Here is a 22,049-nt window from a genome sequence, read left to right as displayed (position 1 = left end):
TTTTGTTTCTTTGATCTGCACATCTGTTATTTGAAGATGCTAACACCATGCCCATAGACAACCCTAGCACAAAACCAGATTTTAGATTTTTTTTTTTTTAACTAAATATAGCTGCCTAGTGTGGGAGAGAAATGCAGCAATATGAGCAGTGAAAGAAAACCAAAACACTGGAAGTAAGTACTTTTGTTATAAAGCTCCTCAATGCTAAGGGAAGGCACAGATTCAGCGATAATTTGTCACTTCATCTGTTGAATTCTTGGATAATAAATACCTAACCTGCAACATGACCCGCCTCATTCTCCCACACACTTCCCAGTCTCACCTGGAGGTTGTACCTTGCTAAACTTCCTGGCACTCTTCCACTTTTTTCAACAATCTCACATGGCAATGCACAATCCGGCTGAGCAGGGGAAAACCCGAGAGGTGTCCTACTTAAAAGCGAGCGCGGCGCTGTATCTGTCACACTCACTCGCCCTCAGGCACTTGAAGACACATCAGCTACACTGAAGCAGCAACTCTTAGAGCCTCACTCCGACTTAGACCGGCAAGGCAAGCACACCGAGGAACAATGGCAAGCTGCAGAGTGTTTCTTCTTTCAGCCCTGTGCGCCTTCATCATCCTCACCACCGTTATCGACCAGACACAGTCAGGTGAGGCTTCTGCTACTATATATTTACACACCACTGTTGGAGTTGATGCATTAAGGGAGAAACTCTTATAGTAGAATATGTAGGGCCTGAAGTAAAGCTTTCAAATAACTGGGTGAGAATGGAATTAAAACTGCCATGTCTTGGTAAAATTCAGCAACATCATTGGGAAGAAGGGCAAAGAATTTTGTTTAAATCTGTTTCAGTGTCATATAAAAAAGGTTGTTTATGATGTGAATTTCTTTACAATGTGCTTATGTTTGTCTTTACAGCCAGCTGTTGTGTGTACTATGCAAAGAAACATGTGAATTGCAACAGAATCCTCGGCTACACCTACCAGACCGTGAACCATGCCTGCGACCTGGAGGCTGTGATGTGAGTAAAACTACTGCAAATTAACAGTTTTCCTCAGAAGTAACAGTAGATGAAAAAATCTACCAGTCAGGACTGCTATGTGTATCAAATTGATAAACCAACTGGTTTATACATTGGGACATTTTTTCAGTTTTTACACATTTTGTTTGTAAGATAAGCAAATTGGAACATTTGTATAATAACTTTACTGATTTTTCTGTATTTAACTCAACCATACAACTGATTTCATGAAGGCTGTAGTTAAGTTGTCAACATTTTTGACACTTTATTGATTCTTTCTGTTTAAAAATAATACAATAACTGTTATTTGAATGATTAGTAGTATCAAAAAGTATCTTAACTTTTAAGTAAAGCCTGGGTAATTGGCTGAGATAGGTGCTTAAGGGAGGAATGAGTCTTTAAAAATTGTAGGTATCAATTTTTATTTTTATTTTTATTTTTTTGGGCAATTTAGACAGTTTGCACAAGTTTTCTGCCATTTTTGACAATTGAAAACTCGAAATCACCCAGTATCTGGTGCTTAGGACTTCTGTTTTCATTGCAGTGGTACCAAAACAGGTATCATATTGTTTTAATTTCAGCAGAATAATGTACTTTGAATTTGAATTTATTTTAATAGTAGGGCTGAGCGATTATGGCAAAAATCAAAGTCACGATTAATTGAACTTTTTACCTCGATTATGATAGATGAATGATTATCCACCCCCAACCTCCTACTCTGTTTGTTCTGAAAATACTTGTTTAATTTCAAAACAAATAACTGAAAGGAACATGCACATATTAACAATTTGTGGTTATTTATTGAAACAATTTAAATCAAAACACACATCAGCTTAAATGAAAATCGTTTTTGTAAAAAGTCAAATTTTCCAAGAAAAGTAGAGATAAACAACTTGTATTTCCTGCTAACAAAATAGATTATTTGTATGCTGTTGTACAAAAAGTAAAAAAAAACTTTGCTGCTCAAATTGCACAGTCAGCTCTGTGTTTGAGTTTTAGTGGAGTGGATGGGGATGAGCATGACTAGAACTTCTTCTGGTCTTGGGTTTACAGCAGACTACCAGCCTTGCAACACCTGGCTACCTATCATGTGACTGCATGGCCAGTAGTTTGTTTTTAAGGAGGTGATACACTAGTAGAGAGAGAATTGCATGGAAAAAAGATATAATTGACACAGCAAGTTTTTGAGGCTCTAAATGTCAGTTTCAGTTATTTTTGGATTAATTGCCCAGCTCTAATTAATAGAATGTGGATGATCCAGTTGGATATAATATAAATACAGAGCATGAAGCTGCTCTCCTGCTCAGAGTCCATAGCTATTGCCAGTTTTCAACTCTGTTCCCTAGTTGAGCCTTTAAATATACAAAAATATGCAACATTCAGTGACATCAAATAGCACAGCCTTTAAAGTAGTTTTTTTCTGTTTTGTCATGGCAACATGTAAAGCTGGTTTCCACATGATAATGTGTTAATTTATCAGATCTCTAGAAAACAGCCAAAGTTTACATGTTATACAAACATAAATGTTTGCATTTATGTCCTTCCAGAGCTTCTGTAAGGATGTATTTTATTTTAAGTTTGCTTGTTTTGTATTTTTTTCAATCATGCTTTCTTCAAACTATGATGCAGTATTTTTCAGTTAATACTCTTCAGTTGTTGAAATTTGAAAAAAATATGTAAATAAAGTTTTAAAAAAGAGGGGCATATTAGCCCAGTAAAGCCTGAAATCACAAATTATAGCCGGAAAATTCTCCTTTTTTGGAACTGAAATGTTTATTTAACTCTCTACTGGAATTACAAAAAATCCAAATTTCCATAAAATTTAACATACATATATATTTTTTGTGTCTCATTTGATATGTTAGGTGTTTCCGGTAACTGATAATCCACTTGAGTGCATTTTTATCAATTTTCAGATTGTTTTCAGAAGTCTTCTTTTAGCAGTTTATTGATCATATTGATTAGATAAAGGTATCATAAAATTGTGTATCAAAAATGATACAACAGGTATAGCTGTTAAATGACTCATTAGTGGAGATATCTAATTAGCCAATCACATAGCAGCAACCAAGGCATTTCGACCTGGTGAAATTGGTCTGCTTCAATTTAAACTGAGCATGAAGACAGGTGATTAAAGTGGCTTTGAATGCTCCCATTCTGATGCTCGATTTCCACTTCACAGATCATCTTGACCATGCCTACATGCCTAAATGCATTGGCTGCTTCCATGTGATTGGCTATTTAGAAATCTGTAGGATAAGCAGTTGGACAGGTGTACTCATTGATGTGGTTGTGGAGTGTATGTTGTGGTTTACTCATAAATTTGGCCTTTATTTTATTTAAAAACACTTCATGAAGTTTATGCAATCCTGGGTTGGGCTTTCTATATCAGCAGTTCACAGTGAAAGCAAAGATTGATCATGTTGTTTAATCTTCCACACATTACTTATGACTCAGCCAACCCTTAGCAGGCTGCCTTGTGTTTCTTAAGGGCACAAAACTTCCCAGTGTGCACTTCATAGTTAAAGTTTTACTCAGAAACAATGATGAAGGGCTTGAGGAATTTGTTTTTGCATTTTGTAAATGTGTATTAGAGACACCGTGGTGGGGGGTTAACACTGGTTGACACTGTGGAATGAGAACAGGGCAGGTACGATGTCTATGCAGTGATATGGCGAGCTCTCATCTTATCATTTTTCTCTTCTTTCCTGGTTTACAGTTTCCATGTCCCAGGAAGGTTTATATGTGCCGACCCAAACAGACCCCACACTCAGAAACTGATGAAGTGCTTTGAGTGAGTATGCCCTAAATTCTTTTTGGCATATTTTCAGGACATTTTGGTCATCTTATCTAAATGATCTGATTTCTTTTTCTTTTCAGTGAAAGGAAGAAGATCATCAAACAAGAAGCCCTGAAAGCCTCTACATCAGCTTAATCTTTTAACGATAGATGACATAACCCACAAACCACCAATTACTGCTTAAAATAAATACACACATTCTGCTTTTGAAACTTTCTAAAAACTGTAACAGGGACTATCATGTGATTGTTTTTACTTTCCCTTCTTATTTATGTTCTGTTTTATAAACAGGGAAGTGTAGTATTGTTAATAAATACTTAACTTTATGCTTTTGAAAAACAAGCTCCAAACACTAATATTGCTTAAGTTTGTATATTTATACATTGTTGGTACTATAGCATTTTATTTAAAACTATTTTTCTGTCAGAGAAATGGAGTAGTAGTTGTTTTACACAACTTCAAAGTGAGGACTTGTGATTGATATTGTAAAATGTCTTAATAAAATAAAGATTGTATTAATAAAACATGTACTGATTGTTGGTTCCTCTTTATATGCTATAAACCTGTGAGACAGTGTCTCAACTTCAGAGAAACATTTTCAGCTCTCGCATTTTAAAATCACACTTTATATCAATATTTGAGCAGTTTTATCTCTTTTTTACTGAAAACTACAAAAAAATTTTTTTACAGTATTAGAGCAGTTTAAGATTTCATAATACTTTAATAATGCTTCATTTTTTGTAAAAAAAAAGTTGGAAATTCAAAGTGCAACAGATCAAGATGAGCTCTTTGAAATATAAATTTGTATATGTTCTTTTCTGTAATGTTAATCTGATACACTGCAATTGAAATTTCTTACATTAACAATGATCAAGTTACTCAGTCCTGCAGACCTTCTGGTGTCTCGGTTCATCTATCCAGATCAAGGTTGTTATAGTTAACTAAAACAAACTAACTAAAACTAAAATTCAAAAATCATTTTAGGTAACTCAAACTAAGTAAAAACTAAACTTTACCAAAAAAAACAAAAACTAGTTAAAGCTGTGTAGTGAACTTACAAAACTAAAATAAAATAAAAATTAGACAAAATATCCTTAGTTTTAGTCTTTGACAACCATACTGACTGGCACCAACACCTAAGTGTAGGGAGCGAAAAATTGCCTGATCTGATTGGTTGAGATTTAACACAGTGGTAGTTTTATGTCTGTAGTTGTATTCAAACATCATCATCAAGTAAACAAAATAAATGAAGAGTAGCCTGTTTTAATATGTTTTAAAAAAATGTATGGCGCTCACTCAACCCCGACATCTATCTGTAAAAAACTAACACTAAAACTAATAAAAACTAAACTAAAACGAAGCATTTTTGCAAAATAAAAACTAAACTAAACTAAAAAACCAGCAGTAAAAACTGGAAACAAACACAGTAAGTGAAAACAAAACAAAAATAGAAACTAATGAAAAATCTAAAACTATTATAACCTTGATCCAGATGAGGGGAGACAAGAGTCTTGAGTCTTGAGTCTTGTACTGACCTAAGTGGCTAGCTGAGCCCCTTTAATGTGTAAAGAAATCCTCACTTTATCACAAACCTGCTTTTAATTGAAAACCGTGATGCACTATCAACCCAAATAAACCTTGTGGAGTTGCAACTGTGTGAAGATGTGCCATTCACCAACAAGCCTATGCTGCAAAAGTGCTCTTTAATGTTAGCCACGGTAGCTAGGTCATGTTTGAGCTTTCTTTTCTCCATCCTGTTTGATTTATATTAAAAAGGCAAACTGGTACCAAATGAAAAGCCATTTGGGAGCCAAACAACCATCTCTGCTGATCTGAGGCAAATGATCTGGATCTCTTTAAAGAGACAGATTTCCTGTCGCAACTTGTGAGTCCGGCTAGACATCAGCTGGGGAAACACAAGCAAGTTCAGGGTTAAATGAAACCATGGCAGAACTAAACTGAACCTCACCGGACCGCTTTGTGAAAATGGACCATACATACACATCCAGGTTTAATAAGGAGGCTTTTTTGAAATTCCTGCCTGCTGTTTTTGTACCGTAAGATTTTTAAAACTTTCTCTGAATATTTCACTACTTTTGTAACAGAAAAGTAGCTTAAAGCCAGGCATACACTGTGCGATTTCCAGCGTCTCTATTACAGTTGTGGTGGATTGTCAACTCATACAGTGTAACTGCTTGGGGGTGCATTAGAAAGTCATGATGATTTAAGATGCTGTCTGACAACTTACAAAAGAAAAAAAACACCCCAAAGCTGAGGATTCTGCTCTCCCTGTTGAGAATATCCGGAGTTGTACGAAATCCATCCGACCTGTCGGGAGCTGCTGATCTGGCTGCAGTCAGGGCAAGGTCGGCCGTTATATCCCTGTACGCTGTACAACAAATACAAGACGATTTGACTGAAAGTCGCTTTAACTTCCAAGTGAGTCATGTGACTTCAAATTCTGTGCTGAGTCGGATGGAATTCGCACGGTGAACACCCAGCTTAAGTTTAAGGATGCCTTCATTTTACACTTTGAACACTTGGCATAGTCATGAACAGCTTAAAACATGGTCTATTTGGTTGTGTTTCTTGCAGAAATTACCTCTTGCCCCCCCCCCAAGGGTTATTCTCTACTGCTGTGTAAAGTCATCTGCAAAGAACTTATACAGTTGTAGGCTGTGGTAAATGCATCATTACGAAGAAGATCGATTTTAAGATGTGTTTGCTTTGGATACGTGCCATGTAACAGAAAGTAGAGGTGTTTGCATTTCTGCTAGGCATTTGTGACTCCTTGAAATGTCCTTTAACATTCTTTTAAAAACACTGTCCCCAAAAAGTCACGATTACAGAAATCTCTTCTTTCTGCACACTCCTAGGTACGTCACCTTCATCTGAACAAAACTGACTATTTCTTCCGAATGTCTCCTGCTTTGAAATACATGTGAGAAAGGATTTAATAGAAAACATCTGAGGCTGAATGTCCCGAAATTATGAACAAAATGTCAGGAGTCAAAGTTGAAATAGAGCGATTAAACCCTTTTTAAAGTCTTACAAGTATGTTGATGAGTTCATTTCAAAGACTAGAAGACCGAACAGGTTGCATTTCCTCCTCTATGACTGGTCCCCCACAGTGAGGAGGAACTGGTCTTCATTGTGGTCTTCTCTGGTTTTCAGAGCCTGGCGGAGTTTCTCCCAGAACAGCTCAGTGTTCTCGGATCGTGGCCAGCTCAGATAGGTGCGCTTCTTCAGCATCTTCCTCATGCGGTAGTAAGGAGACAGCTGAGCGGTGGGAATCTCCTCCAGAAACACCAGGATCAGAACGTCTTTCTGCTCGTCGAACAGACGGAAACTAAACCAGAGAAAAGACAGATGGATGAGGAGGAGGAAAATTCATTCTATCAATTACCCTTTATTTGAACATGTTCTTCAGCACCACTGGATATATTTCTTTGGACCTTTGTCAACGGGCAGCTTTCCTGTGCTGGCAGTTTCAGTGCTTCTCATCAGTGCTTACTGTTGCTAGGTTGTGAAAGTTAATCATTGCTCCCCTCTGCAGTGATCAGATTTTTTTTAAATAGAGCCACATGCTAAATTTTTCCCTTTATTCGAGGAAATTCCCTCAAGAAAATGAACATTGATTATTAATGTTCTATTTATAAAACCCTTAAAAAATAGGTGTTCATGTATCTATTACAAAAAAATATAGATATAAACCATTCAGCCAGTGTTTAATCATGATAATATGTACAACTGTAGTTTTGACAACCTTGAAGCACACAAAGCTTTTTGGTCCTCTTGAGAATGTTTTTTCTGCAAATATCTAATCAACTGCCTCACACAGAATTTGAAGAGTTACTTTTACATTTCAGGTGACAAGTTACCTGGCCAGTGTGATTTCTCTGGAGCACCACTCACTCTCCAGGTATCTTTGGCTGATCACACAGATCGTCTTCCTGCTCCCATAGATGGCATCTGTTATGTTCTCCATGATGGGTTTACCTGAGGATAGAGTACAAAGAAGGACATGTAAGTAGATAGAAATGCAACAGTGACATCTTCTGGCGTAAAGTTAAAATTACAAAATGAACAAATCTGTTTTTTTGCTGTCTTGTTTCTGTGTGTGTTGCCCTCCATAGAAAATCATCACTTTTTCTACTAATTAACTCATAAGTCCATTTAATGATGCAGAATAAAGTAAAAGTTCTACATGCTTAACACTGTATCCTTAGCAAATATTGATATATTCCAACAAAATACACCTGGAAATAAAAGCTGAAATGTTGATCTCTTGTCTCATATTCATCTCTTGATATCAAACCCAAATATTCAGTATATATATGATTCGGTGTACAGCAGAAATAAAGGAATTGGCCTCATCGCGCCAATACTTACGGAGAGGGTGTATATTAGGCCATTCAAATACCATTCATTTTTACAGATTTCGAATTATATTCAGAGTGGGATTAACTTTTGGCTGAAAGACAATACTGAAAGCTCACTATTGACACTAAAGATATAACATTTGAAATTTGACCATTCATACAGCAAATATTGAAATAAAAGCTGAAATGTTGATCTCTTGTCTCATGTCAAACCCAAATATTCAGTATAATTTAGTGTACAGCAAAAGTAAAGGAATTGGCCTCACCGCGCCAATACTTACGGAGAGGGTGTATATTAGGGCCGTCAATATTTATCTACAGTCCTATTTGAATTTCATATGTTGTTTTTACAGATTTCTAATTATATTAGAATATTTATGCATATTTTTATTAATATGTATGTTAAAAGTTCAGTTGCTCTAATTACTGTGTAGTTACACATTTGTCCACTAGAGAACCCTCTAATATTACATTACAGATTGCAATGAAGAAATGAGCTAAAAGCAAAAGTAGTTCATGTTAATTTTTATGTACTTTTTTAGTGCAAACACAGCCCCCTGCACCATTTAGAACGTTATCCACCACAACAGCGGGTTACTGACAGGGGGCATCGCGGTTTTACTCCGCTCCCGTCTGAACCGTTTGGGCCCGGTTAGAAAGGGACAGGACCAATCAGCGTCATGGGGCAGTACTTTTGGGCACGGTGGAGACGTGACATGTGCAAGCAGTGAGAAGAGGCCAGTGCAATTATGGTAGGAGAGATGAGTGTGGATGCTGCTAAAGCGCCAGTTTTATCAGAGCTTGACATTTAGAAGAACAAGGAACAGCAGTGAGTTGTTTTCTTTTCAAAAACGCACCTCGGTCGCGGCTACGCCACGTGTTTTGTTGCTCTGATTGGCCCGTAAAGATGTAACAGAACGTTCATCCAATCACACTCCGAGTTTTTTCAGATCCTCTGCCCTTTCCCAAACGCTTAGTATTGAAGGTTTTTCAGATGGATGTGTGAAACCTATCCAGCTGGCATGTCAGGTTAATTTTCAGCAATTTTTCCACTATTTTCAGCTATATTCATGCTATTTTAAGCTATTTCTATGCTTTTTCAGCCATTGAACACCATTTTCAGCTACTTTCAGGCTATTTTAAGCTATTTTTCAGCTATTTTAAGGCTACATTCAGCTATTCTTAAGCTATTTTCAGCTTTTTTTAGTCTACTTTCAGCCTTTCTTAGGCTATTTCAGCTATTTTTTATCCTTTTTTAGCTATTAAATGCCATTTTCAGCTACTGTTGTGCTATTTTAAGCTATTTTGTGCTTTTGGCTGTTTTCAGCAGTTCTTCCACGATTTAGCTCCCAGCATCCCAACGCAGTTTCAGCCAAAATTGCAATTTTGATCTAGTTCCTACTTAATCCCTTGTCCTATGGGTGTAATGGTAAGAATCCCAAGTATGTAATTTAAATTTAGAAAAAGAAAAGTTGAGTTATGGGACCATTTAAGTCATTAGGATATTTATATAGACTTTATAATTCAATCCAATCCACCTGTTATTTGTGTATGGACAGACTAACCAACCAACAGACTGACAATTCTAGTCAAAATGAAGACATATGACTAAAATAAACTCCACTGAACTACAGTGGAATGCAGCGTTAATTGAAGCTCAAAAGCAGAAACTTTTAATCGTGTTAAATGCAAAGTGTAGAGGTTTATCTTACCTGGCTCAAAGTCTCGATGGTGCAGACACAACCTCCAGCCCTGCTCGCCTTCCAGTTTTGGTAACAGCTCTCTGATGACCCATGGCTCATCGTGGGCGTTGTAGGAGACAAAGGCATCATACTGGTCGGGAGCTTGCTTGGTTTTACGTTTGGAGTCAAAGAGATATGCCAAGAAAAGGTAGTAGGCATATACTAGTTGCCATCTCAGGAAATGGTAGGTGAAGGACACCACCATGAGCAGGAGGGTTGAACAGGTGGTGGATATGAAGCAGATGAAATCAGTGTTCACTGAGCACGACTTGATGTCAAGGTCCAACAGTTTTGTGCCTATGAGGCTTTGGGGATTGTTACACTCAAAGTTATAGGCATCATAAACCTGAGTTTGGTTGTTGTTCACTGCCCACTCTAGAAACCAGGCATTATCGCAGTCACATTTGAAACTGTGTTCAAAGAGATCCAAGAACACCAGAGCTGGGAGGGCGTTGATTTCCTCTTCTCTTATAACTGGAAATGTATTGTGTCTTACCTGAAGGAACTCTAGCTTAGCAAGTTTAGCGTCTACGAGGAAATTAAGAGACTTAAGACCTAGTCTAGATATGTAGAGGCTTTTAAGATTTTGTATTGGGGAAAAAATCTCTGGAGAGAGATTTTTTATGTCATTGGTACTGATGTCAAGTACTTGCAGCCGAGGTGTGTCCTTGAACGTGTCTTTGTCGAGGTGTTCGAGTTGCATATTCCTTGCGTTGAATTTTAAAAGATTTGTCAAACCTTTAAGGAAATTTGGTGGCAGCTGGGACTTCAATCTGTGGTGTTGTGCAGGAATAGCCAGTTCTTCTAGCTGAGTGAGGTGAGAAAATGGCGGATCAGGCCAAGTGGATCTGCCCTTATAGGCTATGTGATTGTCTCTCAGATCCAGCCTTTTTAAATTTATGAGACCAGTGAAGGAGCTCTGTTTGAAATTATCTGCATAAATATTATTGGATTGAAGCAGTAAATTAGTAAGATTTCCCAGTCCAATAAAACAGCCCTCATCAAGAGTTGTGATTTGATTGTCAAACAGAGACAAGTTCTGGAGGGACTTTAGGCCTTTTAGCTCCCCATGTTTAATGAAGGTGAGCTTATTTCCAAACAATTGCAGTTGTCTGAGATATGGCAAGTGTTTCTTGAAAGCACCATTTAATCTCGAGATGCCGCTGTTTTGCAGCTTTAAAACTTGCAGTCTTATTATATCCTTAAAAGCACACTCAGTTAAAGTTGGGATGGTGTTCTGATAAAGGCTAAGCTCTTTGAGCTTTGTCAGATTGGCAAAATCATGGCATCCAAGTTTTCTGATGTTGTTTCTGCTGAGATTGAGCTCTGTAAGAGTTGGTAGATTCCTTGTGGCGGCTGGAACCGATGGAAGTTTGTTATGAGCCAGACTCAAGAAAGTTAAACCTTTCAGGGATGAGAAAGCCCTGTCGTCAATGTTTTTTATGTTATTGTTTGAAAGGTCTAACTCTGTTATGTTAGCGCACAGCTTGAACAAATTTGAGTGAATAAAGTAGAGTTTGTTTTGTCGGAGCTGGAGTTCATTCAGTGTTGGGATGGTGCAGGCAATGCCAATGAGCTCTGTCAGGTTATGTTTCATTTGATTCATCCTCAGAGTCGTCAGAGAGGAGTTGAAAGTTTCTAGGAATGTTTTCCAGTCGTCAGAAGCCAGTTGAAGCCCACTTACATCAAGAGTAGACACTTGTCTCAGGAAAGTCTTGTTACGTATGTCCCATGTCATCTTGTGGTTAATGGTAGAACCGATGTTCAACCAGGTGAGATTTGGGAATATATCTGCGGTGATCCTAAAGACCGCTATGCGGTTCTGGGAAACATCAAGTGAAGTAAGCTGTAGTGAGCTGTTGCTCAGTTCCCATGATTGAAAATGGGTTAAGTCATTGTTTGTGATGATAAGCTTTTGTAGATTCGGTAGTTGTTGCAGTATAGACTGAACTTTTGTACTGCTGTGGAGTTTGTTGTGAGAGATGTCCATAAGAGTCAAGCTTGTCAAGGATTTAAAAGAGGTGGGCGCCACTTTCTCAATTTGATTGCTTGTTATTCTGAGCTCTTTGAGATTGCTCAAACCAGCAAAAAGATCATCGCCAAGTTTAACAAGTCTGTTGTTACTCAGACTTAACTGAGTCAGGGAAATAAGATGAGCAAAGGCACCGGTTTCTATTTGTGAAATGTTGTTGTCTTTTAGGCTTAACTCTGTCACAAGAGATAGATTTTTAAAATCTGTGGATTGTATTTTCGAAATTTTGTTTGCAGACAAGTCAATACTCTTCACTGTTGGGGGAATATCCTTAGGAACAGCTCTGAGTCCACTCTTGAGAGGGTGGCAGCTGAAGCTATTGTTACTGATTTTACACTGATCTCTCAGTGCGAACCCTGCAACCGGCAGAACAAGACTGATGAAATTCATCAAGTAGAAGATAATATAAAGCTCACAAGATGGTAGCTTCATTATTTTATCTTCTTTGATTTCAGGACTGATTGTAAGCAAGAAATAGCAATTTCTCATTCAACAGTCCACTTGGTAATGAATCTGTCGAGGATCGTCCTGAAATCCAATAAAAGAAAATAACTCAACAAATATCCACAAATTAGTTATGGTTGAAATTGATGATATTTAGGTTTAATATATCAGTCTATAAACAGATAACACTCACTCTAGCCATTTTTAACATGAGCCCATGGTCAAGAAGACCAAAATTAGCATAAAATTCATCTAAGAACCATGATTTGTAATACTCACGGTGTCAGATGAAGACTAGCTGAGTATTCATAGATGTCCCATCAACATAATCCTGTTAAATAGTTTCCGAAAGATGTTCCTCTCTTTATACATAGAGGGCTTGTTATGCAGTGCAACATATCTCTACCTGACATCCCCCTGCCCTCTTTCCGTCATGAAGTGACAGAGGAAGTGAAAGTGACTGAAAATAGGTGGGGCAGTCAGTTAACTACAGTTAACAGTGTGTCAAAACTGCTCAGCTTATAATAAAAACATAACCTGTTACATTGCATACTCCTTTTCTTAGAAGATTATAAAAACCTTTAAGTCAGCTGTCCTGGATTGTACACAACATCAATTTGTATTTATAAATCTTCCACTTTCTCTTTTACTTCATGTTTATGTACCACAGGGAATCTTCATTTTTCTCATTTCCCCTGAAAAGTCTCGTGATGACTGGTTATCAAGAGGCACGACTGGCAGTTCCTTTTCTTTGCAGCCAAACTGTATCAGAAGACTGAGAGAATATTATTAGGAATAATTTACTGAATTTCCCCAGGAGGATTTTTGAAGGATTTCTGTTTCTTATTCTAAAAGTTATTGGTCAGATTCATTAAACCAGCATTCAGGCACAGATACGATGCTCAGTGGACAAGTGAAGACGAGACGTGCACTGTGAATGTTTACATGTTCTGCTCGGTTGTTTTGTGTTTTATGAACTGGGCATCATTCACAAACTGTAGCAAAGAAGTTCTGAACACATGTTTGGTGACCCCCCCCCCAAAAAAAACAAAAAAAAACAACAACTTTGTGATGCGAGTAAATTCAGTCATCTAATCTGCATATTCTGACATCACCAGGTGGCCTCCACCACGATTGGCTGTGCGTTTTCTCCTACAGCTTCTACTCTAGGCTTCTACCACGTGTCTACCTCTGCGGTGTTTGTCATTGCCGATCTCCGTCACTATGCAGTGTTTTGAAACCCCCTTAAAAAGTTAAAAATATGAATTAAATTCAAATTTGGGAGTGTAGAAGGTCAAAATATGATATTAAAAGTGAAAATTAATCATTTAAAATGTCAAAATATGAGGAAAAAAATTTAAATTATGTTTTTGAAATTCAAAATATGGGATTGGAAAGCCAAAGTAAGGAGTTGAAAAGGTCAGAATATGATTTAAAATCTGAAATTGGAAATCTAAAAGATAAAAATGTGACATATAAAGTCCAAATTATGAGTTGAAAAGAGTTGAAAAAGTTGAAAAATTATGAAATGAAAAGTCAAAATCCTAAGTTTGAGTCATAATCTTGAGATGCAGAATTGAAAATATGAAAAAATAACACAAATTAATTTCTTTCCCCACATTCTTGACTTTTTATGAAATCTTTCTTACTCTTTACTTTTTCGGGTTTTTATGGCTTGACAAGGGTATTTTAAATAATCAAGTTGAAGTGTACATTTTTATACTGGAGAAAATCTGCAGACCTCAGTTATAATACAATACAATGCACGGACCACTGGTTGTAAATCATCACTATATCCAGGGTGCAAATTGTTGGAAAACCAGAGGGGGGGGGGGCATTTAAAAAAACAAAAAAAAACAAAAAACAAAACACATCTTGCAACTGGCCTTTATTCTATAGCCAGGCATACACTGTGAGCCTTCAGGCCTATTATCAACTGGTTTTTGAGAGGGCAGTGCGTAGTTTGTGAAGATACAAAACTATATAACCATATAATAATAACTGGGTTAACTATATAACATTGTTATAACATCTTCTATATATTTTTCATATTTGATGGCATGATAAGTCAGCTCCTCCTCCCCGGCCAAGCCGGTGGAAGAGAGGGAGACAAACAGCGCTGTGCACAGAAAATGACTGAGAAGTGACAAAAAAAATCAGTTAATTATCTGTCCAAAAGCTCCTTTTGGTCGTGTTTCTTGCAGAAATCACCATTTACACCCCCCCCACCCCAAGGGTGATTCTCTACTGCTGTGTAAAGTCAGGTTCAAAGAACCTATACAGTTGTAGGCTGTGGTAAATGCATCATTACAAAGATTGATTTTAAGATGTGTTTGCTTTGGATACATGCCATGTAACAGAAAGTAGAGGAGTTTGCCTTTCTGCTAGGCATTTCTTATTGTGTGAATGTCTCCTGCTGTGAAATACATGTGAGAAAGGATTTAAAAGAAAACATCTGAGGCTGAATGTCCTGAAATTATGAACAAAATGTCAGGAGTCAAAGTTGAAACAGAGCGATTAAACCCTTTTTTAAAGTCTTACAAGTATGTTGATGAGTTCATTTCAAAGACTAGAAGACCGAACAGGTTGCATTTCCTCCTTTATGACTGGTCCACCACAGTGAGGAGGAACTGGTCTTCATTGTGGTCTTCTCTGGTTTTCAGAGCCTGGCGGAGTTTCTCCCAGAACAGCTCAGTGTTCTCGGATCGTGGCCAGCTCAGATAGGTGCGCTTCTTCAGCATCTTCCTCATGCGGTAGTAAGGAGACAGCTGAGCGGTGGGAATCTCCTCCAGAAACACCAGGATCAGAACGTCTTTCTGCTCGTCGAACAGACGGAAACTAAACCAGAGAAAAGACAGATGGATGAGGAGGAGGAAAATTCATTCTATCAATTACCCTTTATTTGAACATGTTCTTCAGCACCACTGTATATGTTTCTTTGGACCTTTGTCAACGGGCAGCTTTCCTGTGCTGGCAGTTTCAGTGCTTCTCATCAGTGCTTACCATTGCTAGGTTGTGAAAGTTAATCATTGCTCCCCTCTGCAGTGATTAGATTTATTTTAAAATAGAGCCATATGCTAAATTCTCCCCTTTACTCGAGGAAATTCCCTCAAGAAAACAAGAAATAATGCAGTAGCCCCCCCCCCCCAAAAAAAAAGAAAAGCCGAGCCCCTCGAGACCCACAGGAAGAGAAAAAGTGTTACAATGCTTTAATGCTTTTGAAAATCAACGTTTATTATAGTTTCATTTATAAAACCCTAAGAAATAGGTGTTCCTGTATCTGTTACCAAAAAATATAGATATAAACCATTCTGCCAGTGTTTAATCATGATAATATGTACAACTGTAGTTTTGACAACCTTGAAGCACACAAAGCTTTTTGGTCCTTTTGAGAATGTTTTTTCTGCAAATATCTAATCAACTGCCTCACACAGAATTTGAAGAGTTACTTTTACATTTCAGGTGACAAGTTACCTGGCCAGTGTGATTTCTCTGGAGCACCACTCACTCTCCAGGTATCTTTGGCTGATCACACAGATCGTCTTCCTGCTCCCATAGATGGCATCTGTTATGTTCTCCATGATGGGTTTACCTGAGGATAGAGTACAAAGAAGGACATGTAAGTAGATAAAAATGCAACAGTGACATCTTCTGGCGTAAAGTTAAAATTACAAAATGAACAAATCTGTTTTTTTGGTGTCTTGTTTCTGTGTGTGTTGCCCTCCATAGAAAATCATCACTTTTTCTACTAATTAACTCATAAGTCCATTTAATGATGCAGAATAAAGTAAAAGTTCAACATGCTTAACACTGTATCCTTACAAAACCTGATGGAAGAGTTGAAGGTGAAGATCTCTGTGATTTCAGGATATTTTTTATTCAGGCGCTTGCCGTGGTGATTTTCTATTACATATGTTTATCTTAGAACTCTCAGTGTTAATGCATTGATGATGAGTGACAGCAGAAATTCTGAGATTAATTGCAATTAAATTATTTATTGATTGACAGCCATAAGTGGTCAATTTCCCTTTGTATCCAAAATGCCATCTTAGTTTGTGAACACAAGAATAACAAATTCTATGTTACCATCACATGAACATGAACTGATATCTGAGATTAGTTAACTCATCTAAGTTTTTAACAGATAACAACACTATGCTTAATATGATGAGTGTTAAAGACGTACAGTTAAGTTAGAGTGGGATTAACTTTTGGCTGAAAGACAATACTGAAAGCTCACTATTGACACTAAAGATATAACATTTGAAATTTGATCATTCATACAGCAAATATTGATATATTCCAACAAAATACACCTGGAAATAAAAGCTGAAATGTTGATCTCTTGTCTCATATTCATCTCTTGATATCAAACCCAAATATTCAGTATATATATGATTCAGTGTACAGCAGAAATAAAGGAATTGGCCTCATCGCGCCAATACTTACGGAGAGGGTGTATATTAGGCCATTCAAATACCATTCATTTTTACAGATTTCGAATTATATTCAAATATTTATGCACATTTTTTTTCTACTTAATCCCTTGTCCTATGGGTGTAATGGTAAGAATCCCAAGTATGTTATTTAAATTTAAAAAAAGAAAAGTCGAATTAAGGGACCATTTAAGTCATAGACTTTACAATCCAATCCACCTGTTATTTGTGTATGGACAGACTAACCAACCATTGTCAGACTGACAATTCTAGTCAAAATGAAGACATATGTCTAAAATAAACTCCACTGAACTACAGTGGAATGCAGCGTTAATTGAAGCTCAAAAGCAGAAACTTTTAATCGTGTTAAATGCAAAGTGTAGAGGTTTATCTTACCTGGCTCAAAGTCTCGATGGTGCAGACACAACCTCCAGCCCTGCTCACCTTCCAGTTTTGGTAACAGCTCTCTGATGACCCATGGCTCATCGTGGGCGTTGTAGGAGACAAAGGCATCATACTGGTCGGGAGCTTGCTTGGTTTTACGTTTGGAATCAAAGAGATATGCCAAGAAAAGGTAGTAGGCATATACTAGTTGCCATCTCAGGAAATGGTAGGTGAAGGACACCACCATGAGCAGGAGGGTTGAACAGGTGGTGGATATGAAGCAGATGAAATCAGTGTTCACTGAGCACGACTTGATGTCAAGGTCCAACAGTTTTGTTCCTATGAGGCTTTGGGGATCGTTACACTCAAAGTTATAGGCATCATAAACCTGAGTTTGGTTGTTGTTCACTGCCCACTCTAGAAACCAGGCATTATCGCAGTCACATTTGAAACTGTGTTCAAAGAGATCCAAGAACACCAGAGCTGGGAGGGCGTTGATTTCCTCTTCTCTTATAACTGGAAATGTATTGTGTCTTACCTGAAGGAACTCTAGCTTAGCAAGTTTAGCATCTATGAGGAAATTAAGAGACTTAAGACCTAGTCTAGATATGTAGAGGCTTTTAAGATTTTGTATTGGGGATAAAATCTCTGGAGAGAGATTTTTTATGTCATTGGTACTGATGTCAAGTACTTGCAGCCGAGGTGTGTCCTTGAACGTGTCTTTGTCGAGGTGTTCGAGTTGCATATTCCTTGCGTCGAAATATAAAAGATTTGTCAAACCTTTAAGGAAATTTGGCGGCAGCTGGGACTTCCCTCTGTGGTGTTGTGCAGGAATAGCCAGTTCTTCTAGCTGAGTGAGGTGAGAAAATGGCGGATCAGGCCAAGTGGATCTGCCCTTATAGGCTATGTGATTGTCTCTCAGATCCAGCCTTTTTAAATTTATGAGACCAGTGAAGGAGCTCTGTTTGAATTTATCTGCATAAATATTATTGGATTGAAGCAGTAAATTAGTAAGATTTCCCAGTCCAATAAAACAGCCCTCATCAAGAGTTGTGATTTGATTGTTAGACAGAGACAAGTTCTGGAGGGACTTTAGGCCTTTTAGCTCCCCATGTTTAATGAAGGTGAGCTTATTTCCAAACAATTGCAGTTGTCTGAGATATGGCAAGTGTTTCTTGAAAGCACCATTTAATCTCGAGATGCCGCTATTTTGCAGCTTTAAAACTTGCAGTCTTATTATATCCTTAAAAGCACACTCAGTTAAAGTTGGGATGGTGTTCTGATAAAGGCTAAGCTCTTTGAGCTTTGTCAGATTGGCAAAATCATGGCATCCAAGTTTGCTGATGTTGTTTCTGCTGAGATTGAGCTCTGTAAGAGTTGGTAGATTCCTTGTGGCGGCTGGAACCGATGGAAGTTTGTTATGAGCCAGACTCAAGAAAGTTAAACCTTTCAGGGATGAGAAAGCCCTGTCCTCAATGTTTTTTATGTTATTGTTTGAAAGGTCTAACTCTGTTATGTTAGCACATAGCTTGAACAAATTTGAGTGAATAAAGTAGAGTTTGTTTTGTCGGAGCTGGAGTTCATTCAGTGTTGGGATGGTGCAGGCAATGCCAATGAGCTCTGTCAGGTTATGTTTCATTTGATTCATCCTCAGAGTCGTCAGAGAGGAGTTGAAAGTTTCTAGGAATGTTTTCCAGTCGTCAGAAGCCAGTTGAAGCCCACTTACATCAAGAGTAGACACTTGTCTCAGGAAAGTCTTGTTACGTATGTCCCATATCATCTTGTGGTTAATGGTAGAACCGATGTTCAACCAGGTAAGATTTGGGAAAATGTCTGCAGTTATCCTAAAGACCGCTATGCGGTTCTGGGAAACATCAAGCGAAGTAAGCTGTAGTGAGCTGTTGCTCAGTTCCCATGATTGAAAATGGGTTAAGTCATTGTTTGTGATGATAAGCTTTTGTAGATTCGGTAGTTGTTGCAGTATAGACTGAACTTTTGTACTGCTGTGGAGTTTGTTGTGAGAGATGTCCATAAGAGTCAAGCTTGTCAAGGATTTAAAAGAGGTGGGCGCCACTTCTTTAATTCGATTTCTTGTTATTCTGAGCTCTTTGAGATTGCTCAAACCAGCAAAAAGATCATCGCCAAGTTTAACAAGTCTGTTGTTACTCAGACTTAACTGAGTCAGGGAAATAAGATGAGCAAAGGCACCGGTTTCTATTTGTGAAATGTTGTTGTTTTTTAGGCTTAACTCTGTCACAAGAGATAGATTTTTAAAATCTGTGGATTGTATTTTCGAAATTTTGTTTGCAGACAAGTCAATACTCTTTACTGTTGGGGGAATATCTTTAGGAACAGCTCTGAGTCCACTCTTGAGAGGGTGGCAGCTGAAGCTATTGTTACTGATTTTACACTGATCTCTCAGTGCGAACCCTGCAACCGGCAGAACAAGACTGATGAAATTCATCAAGTAGAAGATAATATAAAGCTCACAAGATGGTAGCTTCATTATTTTATCTTCTTTGATTTCAGGACTGATTGTAAGCAAGAAATAGCAATTTCATTCAACAGTCCACTTGGTAATGAATCTGTAGAGGATCGTCCTGAAAATCAATAAAAGAAAATAACAGAATTAAGACTTTTTATTCACAAGTCAGTGTAATGTGATCCCAGGTGGTGTGCATGTAACTGACATAAGGTTCTAATAGGTTGCTCTAGCTGAATTGAATTAAAACAGGTCCTTGGGATCATTTTTCCAGATCTCTAAAAATTCTCCCAGTAACCAACAAATGCACAGATCATGAGAGAGTAGCTGTTATTAACAAATGTGTATGCTGGTGAATTATCATTCAGACTATTCAATGATTTTCATTGGTGTAGGAAGCAGGGCAGGCATTTGGAGGAAGACAGTTAGGACGCTGGACCCAATACTCTCGCCTCCTCGGTTAAACAGTTAATTGCTATTCTGTCTGAACTCCCCATTTGATCCCTGTTAACCGGACCCTTTAGGCCAGGGGTGTCAAACTCAATCACAGCAGGAACCATTTGGGATTTAGGTCCAAACTGAGAGCCTAACAGGGTCAACATTTAACCATAACTGTCAACCTCATTCTCTCCAGTAATAAAATATGAAAAAACAGCACTGATGATAAATCATTTGGATATTCCAAAAGTAAAAATGATAAGCTTAAAGGCTCAAATCTGAGCTAAAAATATCAATTCGAGTCTGATAGGTCAAAATATGGGATTAAAACACCAAAATTATAGTTGTAATGGCAAAATATGAGCTAGAATTCAAAATAATGACTTAGGGTAAAAATATGATATAAAAAGTAAAAAAAATATTAATTTAAAATGACAAATCATTTAAAAAAATTGAAATCATGAGTTTAAATGTCAAAATATGGGATTGAAAAGCCAAAGTAAGGTATTGAAAAGTTCAAAATATGACTTAAAATTTAAAATTGGGGATCTACACCGCCTGGCCAAAAAAAAGTCGCAACCTGGATTTAACTAAGCAAATAGGTACGAGCCTCCTGTTGGATAATTACTACATGGGCGATTATCTTTCAGCTCGCAACAAGTTACTTAACCCCAGCTGATGCAATGAGTAACTTCTCATTTCTTAAACAATGGATATTTTCTACCCTAATGGAATGGGCATATTCCAAGATGACAATGCCAGGATTCACTGGGCTCAAATTGTAAAAGAGTGGTTCAGGGAGCATGAGACATCACTTTCACACATGGATTGGCCACCACAGAGTCCAGACCTTAACCCCACCAGTCTTTGGGATGTGCTGGAAAAGGCTTTGCACAGTGGTCAGACTCTCAAAATCATAAGTTTGAGTCGTAATCTTGAGATGCAAAACTGAAAATCGATGCAAAACTGAAAATATGAAATAAAAAGAGGATTAATTTCTTTCCCCACATTCTTAACTTTTTAAGAAATCTTTCTCACTCTTTACTTTTTAAGGTTTTTATAGCTTGACAAGGATATTTTAAATAATCAAGTTGAAGTTTTACAATTTTAAACAGAAGGAAATCTGCACGCATCATACTGGTGGGCCGGTTATAATACAAATATGATATGATCTTGCGGGCCGGATAGAATCATTCCACAGGCCGGATTTGGACCCTGGGCCTTGAGTTTGACACCCCTGCTTTAGACGGTGACCTCATGTACAGTGGTCAGTGGCTTGTTGGATCAAACACACTCAACAAATACCCACAAACTAGTTATGGTTGAAATTTATAATATCTAAGTCTAATATATTGGTCTAAACAGCTAACACTCACTCTAGCCATTTTTAACATGAGCTCATGGTCAAGAAGACCAAAATTAGCATAACATTCATCAAAGAACCATGATTTGTAATACTTACTGTGTCAGATGAAAATAAGCTGAGTAATCATGGACGTCCTATCAACAGAATCCTGTTAAATAGTTTCAGAAAGATGTTCCTCTCTTTATACATAGAGGGCTTGTTATGCTGTGCAACATACCTCTGCCTCATCTCCCCCTGCTCTCTTTCAGTCATGAAGTGACAGAGGAAGTGAAAGTGACTGAAAATAGGCGGGACAGTTGATACAACCGGCTCATTAACAGTGTGTCAAAGCCGCCCAGCTTATGATAAAAATATAACCTGTTACAGTGCATGCTCCTTTTCTTAGAAGATTATAAAAACCTTTAAGTCAGCTGTCCCGGATTGTACACTAACATCAGTTTGTATTAATAGTGCTCTATCTTCCACCTTCTCTTTTACTTCATGTTTATGTACCACAGGAAGTTTTCATTTTTCTTATTTCC

At 37.6% G+C, this 22,049-nt stretch overlaps 3 protein-coding genes across 4 annotated transcripts; 1 reads left to right on the top strand and 2 right to left on the bottom strand.

Moving 5' to 3' along the window:
* Window positions 1–377: 377 nt before the first annotated feature.
* Window positions 378–4,869, top strand: ccl20b (chemokine (C-C motif) ligand 20b). The gene is made up of 4 exons (XM_041814215.1): window positions 378–650; window positions 920–1,022; window positions 3,742–3,816; window positions 3,903–4,869. The coding sequence occupies exons 1-4, from the start codon at window positions 569–571 to the stop codon at window positions 3,955–3,957; spliced, it is 315 nt and encodes a 104-aa protein (XP_041670149.1). The 5' UTR covers window positions 378–568; the 3' UTR covers window positions 3,958–4,869.
* Window positions 4,870–5,264: 395 nt separating this feature from the next.
* Window positions 5,265–13,757, bottom strand: LOC121527304 (toll-like receptor 13). Of its 2 annotated transcripts, XM_041814212.1 has the most exons (4): window positions 12,702–13,757; window positions 9,917–12,506; window positions 7,704–7,821; window positions 5,265–7,171 (listed from the first exon to the last, which is right to left on the bottom strand). In XM_041814212.1, the coding sequence occupies exons 2-4, from the start codon at window positions 12,465–12,467 to the stop codon at window positions 6,934–6,936; spliced, it is 2,907 nt and encodes a 968-aa protein (XP_041670146.1). In that variant the 5' UTR covers window positions 12,468–12,506; window positions 12,702–13,757; the 3' UTR covers window positions 5,265–6,933. The 2 variants fall into 2 exon arrangements, with proteins under 2 accessions (XP_041670146.1, XP_041670147.1); XM_041814213.1 differs by having other exon boundaries at window positions 9,917–13,757.
* A 1,168-nt stretch (window positions 13,758–14,925) lies between these two features.
* On the bottom strand, window positions 14,926–21,760 carry LOC121527497 (toll-like receptor 13). Its single transcript, XM_041814486.1, has 4 exons — window positions 21,625–21,760; window positions 17,255–19,842; window positions 15,897–16,014; window positions 14,926–15,260 (listed from the first exon to the last, which is right to left on the bottom strand). The coding sequence occupies exons 2-4, from the start codon at window positions 19,746–19,748 to the stop codon at window positions 15,023–15,025; spliced, it is 2,850 nt and encodes a 949-aa protein (XP_041670420.1). The 5' UTR covers window positions 19,749–19,842; window positions 21,625–21,760; the 3' UTR covers window positions 14,926–15,022.
* Window positions 21,761–22,049: the final 289 nt, after the last annotated feature.

This window comes from Cheilinus undulatus, linkage group 19, assembly GCF_018320785.1.
Source record: "Cheilinus undulatus linkage group 19, ASM1832078v1, whole genome shotgun sequence".
NCBI lineage: Eukaryota > Metazoa > Chordata > Actinopteri > Labriformes > Labridae > Cheilinus > Cheilinus undulatus.
Note: the sequence above shows the minus strand (reverse complement) of the source record. Positions and strands in the feature narration are given on the sequence as shown.